General features: G+C 41.9%; 1 protein-coding gene across 4 annotated transcripts in view; it reads right to left on the minus strand.

Moving 5' to 3' along the window:
• LOC126518492 (tRNA (34-2'-O)-methyltransferase regulator WDR6) overlaps positions 1 to 15,596 on the minus strand; it is a 255,301-nt gene that overhangs the window by 35,089 nt on the left and 204,616 nt on the right. For 2 of the 4 annotated variants that reach the window (XM_055064865.2, XM_050168279.3), the window contains exons 19-21: positions 11,913 to 12,090; positions 5,411 to 5,558; positions 2,069 to 2,204 (exon numbers count right to left, since the gene is read on the minus strand). In XM_055064865.2, coding sequence (XP_054920840.1) covers positions 2,069 to 2,204; positions 5,411 to 5,558; positions 11,913 to 12,090 — 462 coding nt within the window. Of the gene's footprint in view, positions 1 to 2,036; positions 2,205 to 5,410; positions 5,559 to 11,912; positions 12,091 to 15,596 lie in introns of those variants that run through there. The other 2 variants (XR_007596414.3, XM_072285870.1) reach the window with 2 other exon arrangements.

A 15,596-nucleotide genomic window follows, 5' to 3' on the forward strand; every position in this document is an offset into this window, starting at 1 on the left:
CTCTGGTGAATAGTTCTAGTCAAATATGGCCACTTTATTAATGCCTAAAAAGAAGAGTAAGGTGCATTTTGTATGAAAAAGTCTGCCACTATACTTTTCACCGTTCTCTGAAACAGGCACCTAGAAAACGCATTGCTCATGGTGGTTAACATGACGGCGGGTCATGTGAATTCTTCACGAATACCATAACAACAATCACCTGAAAGAAAAGTTTCGTGATTAAGATCGAGAGCCAATCAAGTGGCGCTACGTATACTGTATCATAGTGGCCTTCATAGTGGTCCTCAGTAGCCTTTATCGACAATATGGCATACCCCTCACACACCGGAAGCAATCGACTGTCGTTATGGTGAGGCACGCATTGTTCATGAAATCCATTAGTTCACAACAACTTAGAATCGAAACCCTGATGCTGTTTTTACAGCGCCAATTGCAATGGCTAAAGTATAGTCGAGGCACTACAGCATAGCAGCAAAGGCTACCTTGAAAATGAAAATTCAAACACCTTCTGCCTCACCATGTCTCGAACCTGCATTTTTAATTATACAGACTGAGAACTATTCGCTTCGTCAGTAGATCAAAGAGAACCTCGCATATCCGCCTCATAAGGAAGACACCACAAGCCTTACATATTTCACTTGATTTTCTATCTACACCACGAAATAAAGATATCTTTAATATGTCCCATACTACTAATAAATGAACTTCCGGCTTCTTTCTGGCTGTAGCTTGCGGTCCAAAAGGCATATTTAACTTAAAAATTTGGGCCGAGCAGCCTGAGTCAGTTCGCCAAACACATTCGTCATGTCTGTTCCTCCAGAAACAAGCACCAGTAAATTGCTCAAGTGAGTTGAATGGGTAGCTCAAAAAAGAGGATAAATACTGGTACAGCCCGTTTTGTATGCTGCAAACAGCTCTAAGCCTCAATTAGCTTTACTTCAAATTATTGCCACTTAAGGTGAACCGGTGAAGAACCGCCTAATTTTGAGAAGCAGTTAAGCAAGTGGTGCGGGTAGAGCTACTGCCGAGCGTTTCTGTGAAGAAATGCGAAAATTTGATGTTACACCATGAACAACTCGTCGTGAGCAAATGTGTTTTAGCGGGTTAAGATCAAGGTAAATGTTGTAGAAGTCATATATAGCCAGTGCTTAATTGTGACATGCATGTTGCACCATGGTAGGTATGGTATCCTTTTGCATCTATGCTTTTATTATTCATGCGAGCTACTGCTGCAGAGTGTAGATCCGCGCACGAAAACCCGCAATGGGCTGGTCCAAGCTCCTTCGGCTGACACTGTAGCATTACCTTTGAAAAATGTATTGTCATTTAGGAAATAAGCTCTTTGAATAACTTTTCGCGAACAAAGACATTGTAAAAATATATTTGAGGCGACCGTCGTAAGTATACAAGCACAGGGAATGTGAGCGAACAAACGGAAACACTGCAGAAGGCGCCCGGACACCACCCGAATTGCAGCAGACGACAGGCACGAATCTGTGCCCTGAGGTCACGCGAGCAGTGCTCGCAGCGCCCCTGTAGTTCGTTCTCGGGGCTAATACAGTAGTACATGAAGAGTGCAAGAGGGAGGCAATGCAACAGAATAAAAGCAGGAGACTTGGTCCCCGATCTCAACACCTCATATTCTGAATTGTGCCCATGCAGATCTTTCTCTGCATGGAAGTGAATGCATAGCATGATATATAGTTGCATTGTATAGCTTTTCTTGTTTCGAGCAAAAAAAAAAAAAAAGAATTATGGCTGTAAGAGGCGGTTAATGCTATCATTAGTGGAAGCAAAATGCATAACGACTTTGTGGTGAGGTGCAACAACTGAAGCAGTCGAAAAGACTTGAATCTCGTTTTCATACACTGATCAAAAAGCACTAGCAATGTGGTTAAAAGAAAAATAACACTAAGCTCTGTACTTCTCCCTGGATTGCAAATATGTGGGCAAGTAGCTAAACTCTGTGCTATGACTGTGGCGCACCAAGGTCTTAGCAAGGTGCAGAAACAATAAAAAAAAAGGAAATAAAATACTGGTAAATATTAATAAAAAAAAGACAGCTCACCTTGCAATGCATACACATCAAGGGCGTTTATGCCAGACTGGTGCCGGCGGAAGACAGCAATCAGGTCACATTTCGAGCTCTCCAACTTCCAGAAACGAAGTAGACCATCGTTGCCAGAAGACAATAGCACGGACGACTGCAGATAACACAAAGAGTGCTGCTGGTTTGAGTGTTGCTTAATTTCACTTTTATCCCAAGTCATACAGCCCAAATGCCTCCATTAATACTGGAGAGGGGTGTTGCTGTCAACCCTAAATGCACTAAGCACCGTTCTGCACCACTAAAAGCGGTGCCAGTGCCCAGGGAAAGGAGAGTGGAGGTTACTATTCATGACAAAAAATAATGATGCAACTAAAAAAACTATGAATCAGGCATGTGCTCACAAACGGACAACTTAATCTACGGTTCGACAGAAATTCGTCTGGCGAGGGGCATACATATTTGTGGAGGTAAGCACTCACCACAGGCAACAAACAACAACAACAACAAAAAGGAAGAACATTGTTTACAACATTCAAGACTCGTGCAGGTCTTTTGTTCGCAAATACAAAAGAGGCTGGGCCTTGCCTTATAACTGTACGAAAAAATGAGAAAATGAGAAACTGTTTTCGCCTATGGGAAAAATGGCGTCTGAAAAGCCGACCCTGGCACAGACTTGTGTCGCCGCCTGCCGGCAGCAGCAGGAAGGAGCAGCTTCGCAGACAAAACGGCATCTTGAAATCAGCCGCTTACGCGGCAGCAGCTCCTTCCTGCTGCTGCTAGCAGGCAGCAACACAAGTCTGTGCCAGGGCCGGCTTTTCAGACGCCATTTTTCCCATAGGCGAAAATAGTTTCTCATTTTTGTCTTACAAAACAAGCGACTAGTCCTGCCTAGTGTTATACTAAATGAAGTCGACAACAAAATGCGATCACTCTGCAAAATTTGAGCAAGAACGGTGCAGCCGTGAGTACAAAATATTTGTCTGAACACGCGCAGCCAAATATTCAGGACCCTGTACAATGGTTAGTGACGATCACAACAGCTATGTCATTTTGGTGCTGTCTCTTTTGCATTTCTGAACAAGGAACCCAAACAAAGGTCTCAAAATGTCATAAAGTTTGTTCTTCTTTTGTTGTTAGCGGTGGCGAGTGTTTGTTTACCTCCAAGAAAAAGGGACACCTTGCATTGCTCCAGTTCACCAGTTGATATGTGCACACCACCACGATAAATGCAAAGCAGCATAGATAACTCATGACATAAGGAGGTGCAGCTTTGGCTTGATACGTCAAAAGCGCAATGGGTCTGCAATGCTTTATTGGACTTCCTCATCTAGGCGTAAAATGCAGGGAGCTTCAGTAGAGAATGAAGGTTTTACAGACCCCAGAGACAAATTTGAGGGCCCTAAAGTGTTGCTAGACCACAAATTCAGAACTAGAAATTTGGAAAATGTAATGTCACTAGTTAAAGAAGTCAAGCACAGCAACAATGAAGAGAAACACTACATGAAATGACTGGCAGACTATTTCTGAAAAACTTCTCCTGTATTTCATCAACATAAAAATTTTAATTACAAAAAAGAAAAGTCCATACTTACCTTTTCCAAATTTACTCTTAAGTGATTTAATTACAGCTATCTAATCAAAATCACATTGTGGGGTACAGCATTACAAATCAAAATGCAGGCTAAGAGAGATGCCACAGTGAGTGGCTCCAGATTAATTTCGGCCACCAGGCGTTAGTGTGCAACATGAGCGTTTTTGCATTCCACACCCATCAGAATGCGGCTGCCATGGCCAAGAATCAAAATTAAATTCTGCAATTTTATGTGCAAAACAACTATATATGTGACTATAAAGCACGCCAGAGTGGAGGACGCCAGATGAATTTTGGACACCTGGGGTTCCTTACAGCGCGCCTAAAACTTAAGTACACATGCACTTTCGCATTTTACCCTCATCGACAATGTGGCCACTATTGCTGGGATCCAACCCGCGACCTCGAGCTCAGCAGGGCAACGCCAGAGCCACTACAACCCCGGAGCGGGTCATGGCCGAGAAACAAACTTGCGATCTTGTGCTCAGATGCAGAAAACTATAGCCAGTGAGCCACCGTGGCACGTGGCTGTCTAATGTAAAGAATTTCACAATACAGTAAAACCTAGTTGATTCGGATTCGACAGGAAAAAAAAAAAGTCCGAATTAACCAAATGTTGAATTATCCAGGGTATCAAGAACACAGAATTGGGGAATATACTGCCAAATGATTCAGCAGTGTGTTCTGGTGTTTTTTCTGGCTCACTTATTTTTACCTGCCGTATAATTAAACCATTTTTGTGGATCTCATCTGGGTCGAATTAACCCTTTGAGGGTCGATTTTTTTCACCATATGCGACCACCAGGGTTGATTTTTTATTGCAGATTTTAATTCTTCTTAGGGACTTATTTTGCAAAAAATTGACCGCAATTTTTCTAGGGTGACCGTAAAGTCAGAAAAAAATATTTTGCATTGGTATATATGCACTCTTCATTAATGAATAACAACAATGAAAAAGAAAATAAACTTATAAGGATTAAAAATTTGATGCATTTTGATACACATAGTTCAAGGCCTTGAAAATGCGCACACGATAATATTTGGCAAGACTCAAATGTTCCTGCTCTTAGACTAATATTCCCGTGCATAGCGTAATCGAACTGCACAGGTGCGCGCACTCAAGAAAGCTGTGTGGTTGTGTGCCCGTCAAAAAAGCACAATTTGTGACAAACTTCCGCTAATCTGCATCTTATCGCCAACCAGAGGCAATTAGTTTTCGCGTGTAAAACAAAAAAAAAAAAAAAGAAGCAATGGCAACGCGTGCATGGCGGCATCCTTCCTATGCGCACCCCCGTGAGCACTAAACAAGCGAGAAAGAGGCGGTCGCCCTTTGAGCGATTAGTAACGAGATAGCCATCAGTTTTTCAAGTGCAAGAAACCGAAACTGCCCGCGGAACAAAACCCGAACAGCCGCCCGCCCACGCGCACGCCAATGTACGAGCGGTATTATATAGACACGGGAGAGTGAACTAGCACTAAAACAAGCCATGCAACGAAAACCGAGAGAGGGAGGTGCGCGGAAAAAATTTCCTGTATTCCCACATAGTGGCAGCACATGACAGAAAAGAAAAAGTTAGGAAATTGGCGTGCTTTTTAAACGTACAGACGGCGGCGTAAATATACGGCATCGACTATTTTTGGACTTGTTCGCGGCGCCGTATATTTACGTCATTCACCCTCAAAGGGTTAATGGAAGTCGACTGTATCATAAATAAATAAATGCAATAATTATTGATTTTATTAAGAAAAACACGTTAGCATACACCCACCTGCTGTAGCTGTTGACGCTGGAGTGGTGTGAGCTGCTGATTTGATGGCTGTGGAAGTGGGGTGCGCAGAACCCGAAACAGGCAGTGCTGACCTGCTGGAATAACCATCAGGATGTCAAGAGGCCCTGCCCACTGGTACCGAAATAGTCTGTAATGATACCACAGCAATTGGAAACACTGTTTCATCATGAAGCAGAACAATAACAACCTGCCAGCAGAAAGAACAAAGATGTAGGAAAGATTGAAAACACAAGCACCGTATCTTTGTAAGGGCTACATGAAGAAGATGGGATCAAAAAAAAAAAAAAAAGATTCGGGTGCAGGAAAGTAACTTTGCTGACATTTCAAGGCGAGCCCTCGTTAACAGTATTTACAACACAGTTCTGACAGTTGGGTCGTGCTACTGGCTCTTCCATGTCCGTGCTGCTGCCGCTGCTTTTGTCAATAGTACACAGACAACCATAGTGGCATGAAATGTTTACAAGAATATTCCTGTTCATATTTCACAATATTACAAACAGCACAATTAACACAGTTTCTGTGCTCTTAAAATGCTTCAGGGTCACAAAAACTGAATTATTCTGCTGTTGTGCAAGTTTCTTTTCTTTTACAATGCATCAGGAAAATGTTACTTAGCCCCTTCAGGTGCCAATAAATGTTGATAACTTATTTTCACCGCATTCCTTACATCTTCAGAATCATAAAAAGCACACAGGTGCTGAATAGAATAAGAATTTTCAATTCTTTAGTGAGTTTTGTCAAGTTTACAGAATAACGACTCCGTGCAAAAACTCACTACTGGAAAATAGATATGAAAACATCAACTACCGTAAAAACCAGAGTATAGGTCAAACTTTTTTCAAAAAGCCGCAGCAATAAGTTGACCCCCATTTTATATGCTGGTCATTTTTTACCGGTTTGGTATACTTTTTTTATTTTTTTAGAATGATAGTTTGGGGGGTTGACTTATATTGCAGTTTGACTTACATTTCGGTTTTTACAGTACTGCATGTCTAGCAGGCTTGAAAAGCACCTATCCAGCCACTTGAAATTATGCCTGGTGCAAAGCATTGTAAAAAACAATGAAAGTGAACCCACTGCATAAATGACATACTCACACCAAGCAAAAATACCCAACCGTCTACCTTCATCATTAGTTTTATAAAAATGTTTTGCACATTTCATTCAAGCTTGCAGCACAATTACAATGAGAAGTGTTTCAAGATTTATGTCACACATGTTAAATATCATTACTTTCACCAATGCTTTTGCTGTTGATACACAATGTTGGCGCACACAACTGTGTACACAGCACTCACAGAACTCACATTTTTCATATTCGTATCCTATTTGAAAACTAGGTATTCGAAAACTTTAGAGTACTCGATTGGATACGAATATTTGAAACAAATCAAATATATTGCTGGCTGAGCATGAGAAAACATGGTTCTTTCCATTTATTCCTATATAATTTGAGGAAGTGTGTCTGATTTTGAGCTGAATTTTGCAATAATTTCATATTGCTGGCAAAATTTCGCCTGTACAACACACTTAGCCACTGGACCTCTAAGCTTTGCAGGAAGGCCAGCCTCTCAATAGCAAGGGCTACGGGTTTGCAAACAGCGACAGGCACTTTTTTGCAGGTTCCACCCTCAACCCCGAGCTTATTGCTTGACAGCAAATGCAATAGGCAACGACTGGTACTGGGTCAAATGCCTCTGAGTTTACGGGAAATTGGTGCCATATAACAAGACACAGGTTGGAAAGGAAATTAAAAAAAATTAAGTTATGGGGTTTTACGTGCGAAAACCACGATCTGATTATGAGGCATGCCGTAGTGGGGGACCCCAAAAATGTGGAACAACTGGGGTTCTTTAATGTGCACCTAAATCTAACCACACAGGTTTCGCCCCCATCGAATTGTGGCCGCCGTGGCCGCGATTGAATCCCGCGACCTCGTGCTTAGCAGCCCAATGCCATAGTCACTAAGCAACCACGATGGGCTGCTAATAACTAGCAGAAGTTATTCAATTTTCCAAAGCTAACATGAGCCAAATACATGATCTTTTACTACAATGCCTTACTAGTTTAATTTTTTTACCAATGACAATGAAACTACAATGTCCCAACATGTTAAAATAAACCAACTTGCTAATAAATATATGTGCATACCATTATTCAATACTTGAATCAATATTTGATGCTAAGTATTCGAATTCGATTCATATTCGAAAATTTTGATACTGGCTCACCCCTACTACAGACTGTCTACTTGTAGCACTCATCACCCGTGAGTGACACTGGCAATCAGAGTGATGTCCAGTGACTCACCATTTCGCCAAGTTGCAAGCTGAGTGATAGTGGCCACAATATCTTGACTTCACACATTCACATTCAAGAAGGGTTCAAGGAAGTTATGTAGCGAGGGCTGCAAAGAAGGTTGACGAAATCTACGCGATGCGAAGCTTTCGTGAAGCAGTTATGAAATGCGATAAATTTGCGTATTTCATTCCTGCATTTTTGTTACATGCTCGGGTACGCATGACCTTTTGCGCAATCGTGCTAGGCAATGTGACAATTCTTATACTGGCAAGTATTTCTTCCTTTCTTCTTATTTATTTTAAATGTACCGGCTGCTTCTAGGCCGATCCCCCATTAAGTGTGTGTTCCCCGTATGAAAAATTGGAATCACAATCACCATCAACATGTGGCGATCATCTCAAAGAGCTAGTCAGCATTGGCACGAGATGTATCACTGGCTTCTTGACCAATCTCCGGTTATGGGTATTTGCCATGGTGTGAAAATCACCATCAACATGCGGCGATCATCTGAAAGAGCTAGCTGGCATTGGCACGATGGAAGTACACGTGCCACTGTGGCCTAAAGAGCATCAGGCTGCTGTGCCGGGGGGTCGAGGTTCAACTTCCAATGTCGCACGTGCTAGTTTTTTGTGTGTTTTTTTTGCAAGAGTGAGGAGGAATTTACTCGGCAAGAACCCGACCATCCCAGGCAAAACAACAGGATATTGGGTAAAGAAAGCTTTGGTTTAAAATATTGCCACTGCTTCTTTGCATACCCCGAAAGCAGCAGCTGAAAAGCAAAATTGTTATCCACCCGAATGTAGCATGACGCTACAAATGGCAGCACCATTGAGCATATTTTCAACAATCAATGCACACACCTTTGCCACAAAACGAGCAGACCAGAGTGTTTACATCAGCCTTCAACACTGACTTGTTGTCTAATGCTTGCAACACCATGCTTTCTTTTCATCTTTACAATGAAGTTTCTGACGTGGCTGTTTGGCTTATACACTATCTTGAGGCTCGAAGTGCTGCAATCCAGGAGTGCAAGAAAAGAAAATGTTTTTTTTTTTGAGAGGCTGTCAGAGCTAGGAAAAGAACTTCATAAAACAGGGCTACACAACTCAAAACCAGCGGGGGCCAAATGAAACTTCTGTAGGAGTCACGTGGGCAGCACACTTTACTGAGAAATGCAAATTGCTTGTAGACAGGCAGTCGTGTTTAATGTTACCACAATCTTTGCTGTCCGCAACACACCCTGTAATGTTACGTCGGTCATTGAAGATGGAAGACAGTTGTTGTCCAGGGTCATCAAGCAGAACTTTCAATGGAAGATGCTAGTTTCAAAGCATCGTTAACTAGCTTTCCATATTCCTTATTGAGGTTCTTATAAAACCAAAGGAGGAGCTGCTCCCGGTGCATGTACAGTTAAACCTCGATATAATGGAATCAGTAAAATTGGGAATTTGCTTCATTATACACAAATTTCATTACAGTGAAATTCAATTGTTTATGCAAATAAGTACAGTCAGAAACAGACTTTTCTTACACAAAAGGGGCAGCAAAATTTTCCAAATTATTGGGCAATCGGAAAAAGTGAATTTGAAAGAGAAAAAAAATATAATTTTGTTGAATTTGAGAGTTGGCAATGAAAGATACGCTTGTGTGCCGTGTTGATAAAATCTGTCGTGCTGTCGTTTTCCACGTCGTGCTGCGAGCAACTTCTCAATCAAAATGCCACACACCGTAGTCAACGGTAGATGCCTGTCATATGCCAGCGCCGACTTCTTCGTGCCACGTTCGATAGCATGAACGACATGCAATTTTTCTTCAACGCTGAGCACCCCAGTGTTTTTTTATTCAAGGTTCGGCACGGCGCGAGCCCTTGCTTGCATGACGCCAAAATGATGTTGATGTCGCTTCACGCACAAACGCACAGGGTGCTTGGAGGCTGTTGTTCCAATCTCTGAGGCTTGTTTCTCGGACGGGCTGCCCGATGGGGATAACGCACTGCCGTGATTGCATGACGAATAGTGGAAACACTATGTATTAACCGATACGTATGCAATAAGCTGGTACGGTTTATGCGGATCCAAAGCACATTATGTTCAATGGCCTCTGAGTAGGGGATTTGACTACTACTGTTAAAACGAAACTACTGTTTAAGTGGGTACGGTTTAACAAAGTTTTACTGTACTGCAAGCACGCTGGCCGCGTTGGTCTGTGTGCTTTTATATGGGTAGAAAGCTCCTAATTGCGTGATTCTGTGTGCGTGAACACTGAACCTGCGTATTCAATGCGATAAGCATGCATCAGGTGGCTAATCGGCCCGATCTTCACACCTGCTTCTGTGCTTTCCACATGCACTGCTTTTGTGGTTCCCTCTGTTCGCGTAGGGTTAATCGTTTCAATCGGTCCAGTTGACCTGGTCGAACCTTGTATTGATAAAGCTCGCACGCTGTGGGAACATTGAGAAATCGAGAAACCGAATATTAGATATTTGATTAGCGAATCAAATTATTCGAACTTTCACTATTCGATTCAAAATTGAATATTCGAGTATTCGCACACCCCCAGTTATAAGTTGTCTGAGCTGTACACACTAGTCTACAAATAACAACACAGTTGAACCTCATTATAACAAAGTCATATCGGCCATGAAAATACCTTCATTACATCCGGTATTCGTTATAAGCACACACGCAGATATCGGTAAAAAAAATTGCAAACACATTTATGCAAAAGAAACGCAAGGGGTTGGGGTGCCAATGGGCCAACAAAAAGTGTCTTGAAAATTTTGAGTACTCGTCGGCACCTTGTCATGCAGATACAAAGAACAGGAGGAACAAGAAATTGAGATCTGTATTGATACGAATGTGCAACTGGTTTTGGCGGTGTTATCTTGTGGTATCAGCACGTTGGCATGTCGACTGCATTTCAACAAGCTAAGTCGATGGCCAAAACATGCATGCACATCCAGTACGTGTCATTCAAAGTTGCTAGTGCTGAGTTTTGCCACTGGCAGACTTTTCAGACATGGAAGGAACTGCATGTGGATCCATACTCTGTGAAAACGGCCCATTTCAGCTGTGAGTCTGATCTCATGTTCGATTGCCGATAAGATCTGTGAGTGATGTTACACGGAAGTTCGGTCAGGAGAAAAGCCTAACTCGGTGCCAAGAGCAACAATTAACCCCGTAAACCAAACAACCCAGTCCCTAAAAAGGAGGCATTTTTTTTCTTGAAAAAAAAAAAACAATGTTTAGCCTCAATAGTCTTTGTGTTGCTTTTAGGTATGTACTTAGGCATATTTAGGCACATCTCAGGTGCATTTTATTCCACTGATATTTTCAGCAGCCTAATTTTTGGAAACCAAATGTCATCATCAGCCTGGTTACGCCCACTGCAGGGCAAAGGCCTCTCCCATACTTCTCCAACTACCCCGGTCATCTACTAATTGTGGCCATGTCGTCCCTGCAAACTTCTTATCTCATCCGCCCACCTAACTTTCTGCCGCTCCCTGCTACGCTTCCCTTCCCTTGGAATCCAGTCCGTAACCCTTAATGACCATTGGTTATCTTCCCTCCTCATTACATGTCCTGCCCATTCCCATTTCTTTTTCTTGATTTCAACTAAGATGTCATTACCTCGCGTTTGTTCCCTCCCCCAATCTGCTTTTTTCTTATCCCTTAATGTCACACCCATCAGTCTTCTTTCCATAGCTTCGTTGCGTCGTCCTCAATTTAAGTAGAACCCTTTTCGTAAACCTCCAGGTTTCTGCCCCGTAGGTGAGCACTGGTAAGACACAGCTATTATACACTTTTCTCTTGAGGAATAATGGCAACCTGCTGTTCATGATCTGAGAATGTCTGCCAAACGCCCCCAGCCCATTCTTATTCTTCTGATTATTTCCGTCTCATGATCCGGATCCGCAGTCACTACCTGCCCTAAGTAGATGTATTCCCTTACCACTTCCAGTGCCTCGCTACCTATCATCAGGCCAAATGTATTAAAACTTAATTTTTCTACCTTGCAATACCAATGCAAACACTGCACAGGGGTAGGAACAATATACCTACTGGTCTATGAAAAATGAGAGGTAGCTGCTGCTTTGTCCACTGTTCTTGCAACAACCTATAACCTGTCAAGTGTCAACTCATGTCTATGCAACTACCCAAAAATAATTCATGCCGCTCACCGTATTAGGGCATCAGAGGCAGCTGTGGCAACACGGAAATCGGTGGTCCCATGCTCCCAGACACAGACATCCAAGTATCGTGCAAGGGGGTCCGCAGACGGAAAGCGATAGGCATTTCGCTGCTGTCGGTCCAGGGACCACAAACGGTGGTCATGCAGCTCTTCACTCAACATGCTACCTGCATCACACAGGGCAGCATTGTCATAAAGCTTTAATTTTTGAGACTATAAAATAAAGGACCAAAATTAAAACTGCAGCAAGGCTAATAGAGTGGAAAATTTGGCTTAGTGCACAATGCTTGTCTGCGAGCATGCAACCACAGACAGAAAACAACACATTACACATCTCTATTTCAGTGCATCATATCATGGCAAACATACTGGTCACTGTAATGCCTGCAATGCAAGGATTGAAACTGAAACTGATTTATTCATTATAGATTACAGGTTATAAAAAACAATAATATACGGAAGGTGGTCCCATCTGTATCAGGACCTGCTGTTATTTATAAATATGCTTTTTCTAAAGCAATGAGGAGCACCACATTAAAATTATATATAAGGAAACATGGAAGACAGTAAGTAAAGAAGGATACAAAACAAGATATACTTCTGCAGTTAGGAGTTACAATAAATGTAACGAAGGAAATTATACAATTGCAAGGAGCAAATGCAGTAAAACTAAATGAACTAAACGAAATCGACAGTAACAGACAAAAAATTTCACCCAAACATGAAACAATACAAACAACAGAAAAGCTTCAAAATATACATGACCATTAATGCAACAATACAAACAACAAAAAAGCCTTAAACTTCAAAGGCTGAAGCGAGCCTGCCCGACTTTCCAGGAGTTTGATGTCGAATGTTGAATGCTTGATCTAGAGTGGTTCTTGAATGTTGTACGCTGCTCTAGCTTTCAGCAAAGACACGTGTGGGAAAGTGCCCACATCCAAGATGGCCCCTTCATTAGAAGCATGCACCACAGAAGGGGTCAAGGATACACACAAGCCTATAAACAGATGTGTGATGAGACAGCACAGGGATCACAATGTGCCAACATATTGCTTTCATTAAGAAGAGTTACTTGCTGTGCAAGTTGGTACATGCTTGTAAATGAACAGGAAAACAAAAAAAACATGCATACACAAGGGAAGAAGTACTGTCCTGCCTGCTTCTTCCCTTATGTGTGCGTCTTTTTTGCTGGTTCCCTGTTTATCCACTGGTTGTACATCCATGAGCAGGAAAAAAAAACTTCACAAAGACAACACGTGAATAAAGATGGTACATAAAAGAGTTTGCAAGTGGGTTTACCATCTGATAAATAACAAGCAGATCAGCCCACAAATTCTTCTGGAATAAAAAAAATGAAAGAACTGAAATACTTCAGACCAAGGTATGTATTTAGCGATTGAGAGGCAGATTCTATACTTGAGTGTGCATGCCTAGACTGGAAAGCACTTGCATCTTTTTCTGAGTGCCCATGTTTCAAAGACATGCACTTGAGCACAAGCACCAAACATGATAGGAACAAAACTCAAAGACTGCAAAAATGCTTCACTAACACTTGTTTTGAAAGGGACGTTAAGGGACACAAAACAATTTAGACTGGTAAAGTGTTCTCTAAAATAGTATTTTCACCTTGCAGGCAAAAGTTAATTATTACTGCAGAAAATGTAGGCTACAGTTCACTTTCTTGAATTTTGTTCCAAAACTTCAGCACCAGAACGTCAGAGATGCGTCACAGATTTCAAAGTATTTTCTTGCATGAACCGAAATTTAAAAACGATACCTGCACGGCGGATGGAGATGTGGCAGCACTGCACACAATGTTCACTGGCTTTTTTTTAATGCTACATAAAAGCGAAAAGGGACTGATGCCGTTGCAGGTGTTTGCTGCATTGCTGCGAGAGTATACGAATGTAGAAACTATCAAGTAGTAGTTTCCAGTACTATTTCGGTTTCCTAATTGCCTGATAACACGAAAATATCAAATACGCACATTTACGATTGCCTATATATTACACTTGTCAGATTTCTTTGTAGCCGTCAGTGGAAAAAGAAAGCGCTGCTACTAACTAGTGACTGTGGTGAAATGGGCTATTTATAACATTTTCACTACTCTAGAATCTAACAAAAAAAATTATGGAGAGAGAAAAAATAATTAGGGGAATCGAACCCACTTTCTGCGTAGGAGGCAGAGCCAGACCAAAGTATTTTTTTCTTTATTACATGGACTAAACTCAGATGCCGGCTTTCTTATGGATGTTATGACACATTGTAAAGCAAATCAGTTCTGTGGGATCCCACATGGTGGAGCAAGTATCAAGAAAGGGAAATATTGTCACCCATCCGACCGAATGTAGCACGAAGCTGCAAAGGAAGCCCATATGGGTTTCTTAGAAAGAATGCTTTGCATTTGAGGAAAAATTCATCCTCAATGCCACAGCTTGAGGGGAGGGTAATGTTTAATTACTTGCAGCTATGTTATTATAGCGCGCTAACACAAAATTCTTGTCAGAAAGCATTATTTGAGAGAGGCCGCCTGGACCAGGATGAATTTTTCCTCAATTGCGAAGAGTTCTTCCTGAAAAACCTGTGCAGGTTTTCTTTGTAGCTTTGTGCTACATTCGGGTGGATCACAATTTTTCCTTCTCGTGACATGTTGTAAAGCACATTCAATTTCCTTTGCAACATGTGTTTTTTTTTTCCACATAACTCGGCTTGTTAGGATATTTTTCTGCTATTATTCTGGACAAATTATAAACAAAACTTGGCTCCCTGACAAGGGCAGACCCTGTCATTACCACTGCAAGTGCCTTTTTTAAAACTGCGTGAGACTGCTGTGTTGACCAAGGAGGTTGGTGCTGAAATTGACATGCAGCGTTCGCGTCATCTACAGCGTGCTGTAGCTGCAGTTCGCTCCCTGCACACACCTGCAGTGCAAGATGACTGTAATGCAATGCTGGTACCATTTATGTTCTTGCCGCCAAAGAAGAAAGCACTTCCTATTTTCATGTGAGAACCCCTCTGCATCTCATTGGCTGCCCCATGGCCAGAGCTGTCTCGGGTGGAAGTGGGCCATTGGTTTGAAGAAACGTCTACATTTAATACATTTGTGCACTTATTTTTACGGTTACACAAATTACTATGCATACTATTAAAAACAAGCTTAACGCAGCGGTATGTTTCAAGCATTCCTGATGATGCAATGTGGGTAGCCAATCGGATAGATAGCTCGCCCAATTGACGTCATGCGTGCCCGCGACGTGGCAGGTGATATAACCACATAATAAACTACATGCTTTATGTGGAGTGCTTAAATGCGTCACTTAATGATCAGAAGAACCTAGCCTAACGACTCGGTATGTTTGTACAAAACTTTCAAACTCGTTTCAGGGTCCGTTTAAATAAAGATAATATATGCCAACATGAGAAGCTAAAGGGCTACCTAAAGCCAAATAGTCTCAAGTAAATCACACATAGGCGTGTCCTGTGATATGCCTAAGACATGCCATCATCAGTGCAACTACCAATGTTACCCTTCCCATGGTAAAAGTATACGGAGATAAATGTCACATTATCTTCTTCAGAATACTGCTTGACTACATTAACCTCCTTGAAGCATGCATGCATGTCCTCACAGCCAATACTGATAGCAACGCTAACCCTAAATGCCTGCATT

The sequence above is a fragment of the Dermacentor andersoni genome, chromosome 1 (genome assembly GCF_023375885.2).
Source record: "Dermacentor andersoni chromosome 1, qqDerAnde1_hic_scaffold, whole genome shotgun sequence".
Taxonomy (NCBI): domain Eukaryota; kingdom Metazoa; phylum Arthropoda; class Arachnida; order Ixodida; family Ixodidae; genus Dermacentor; species Dermacentor andersoni.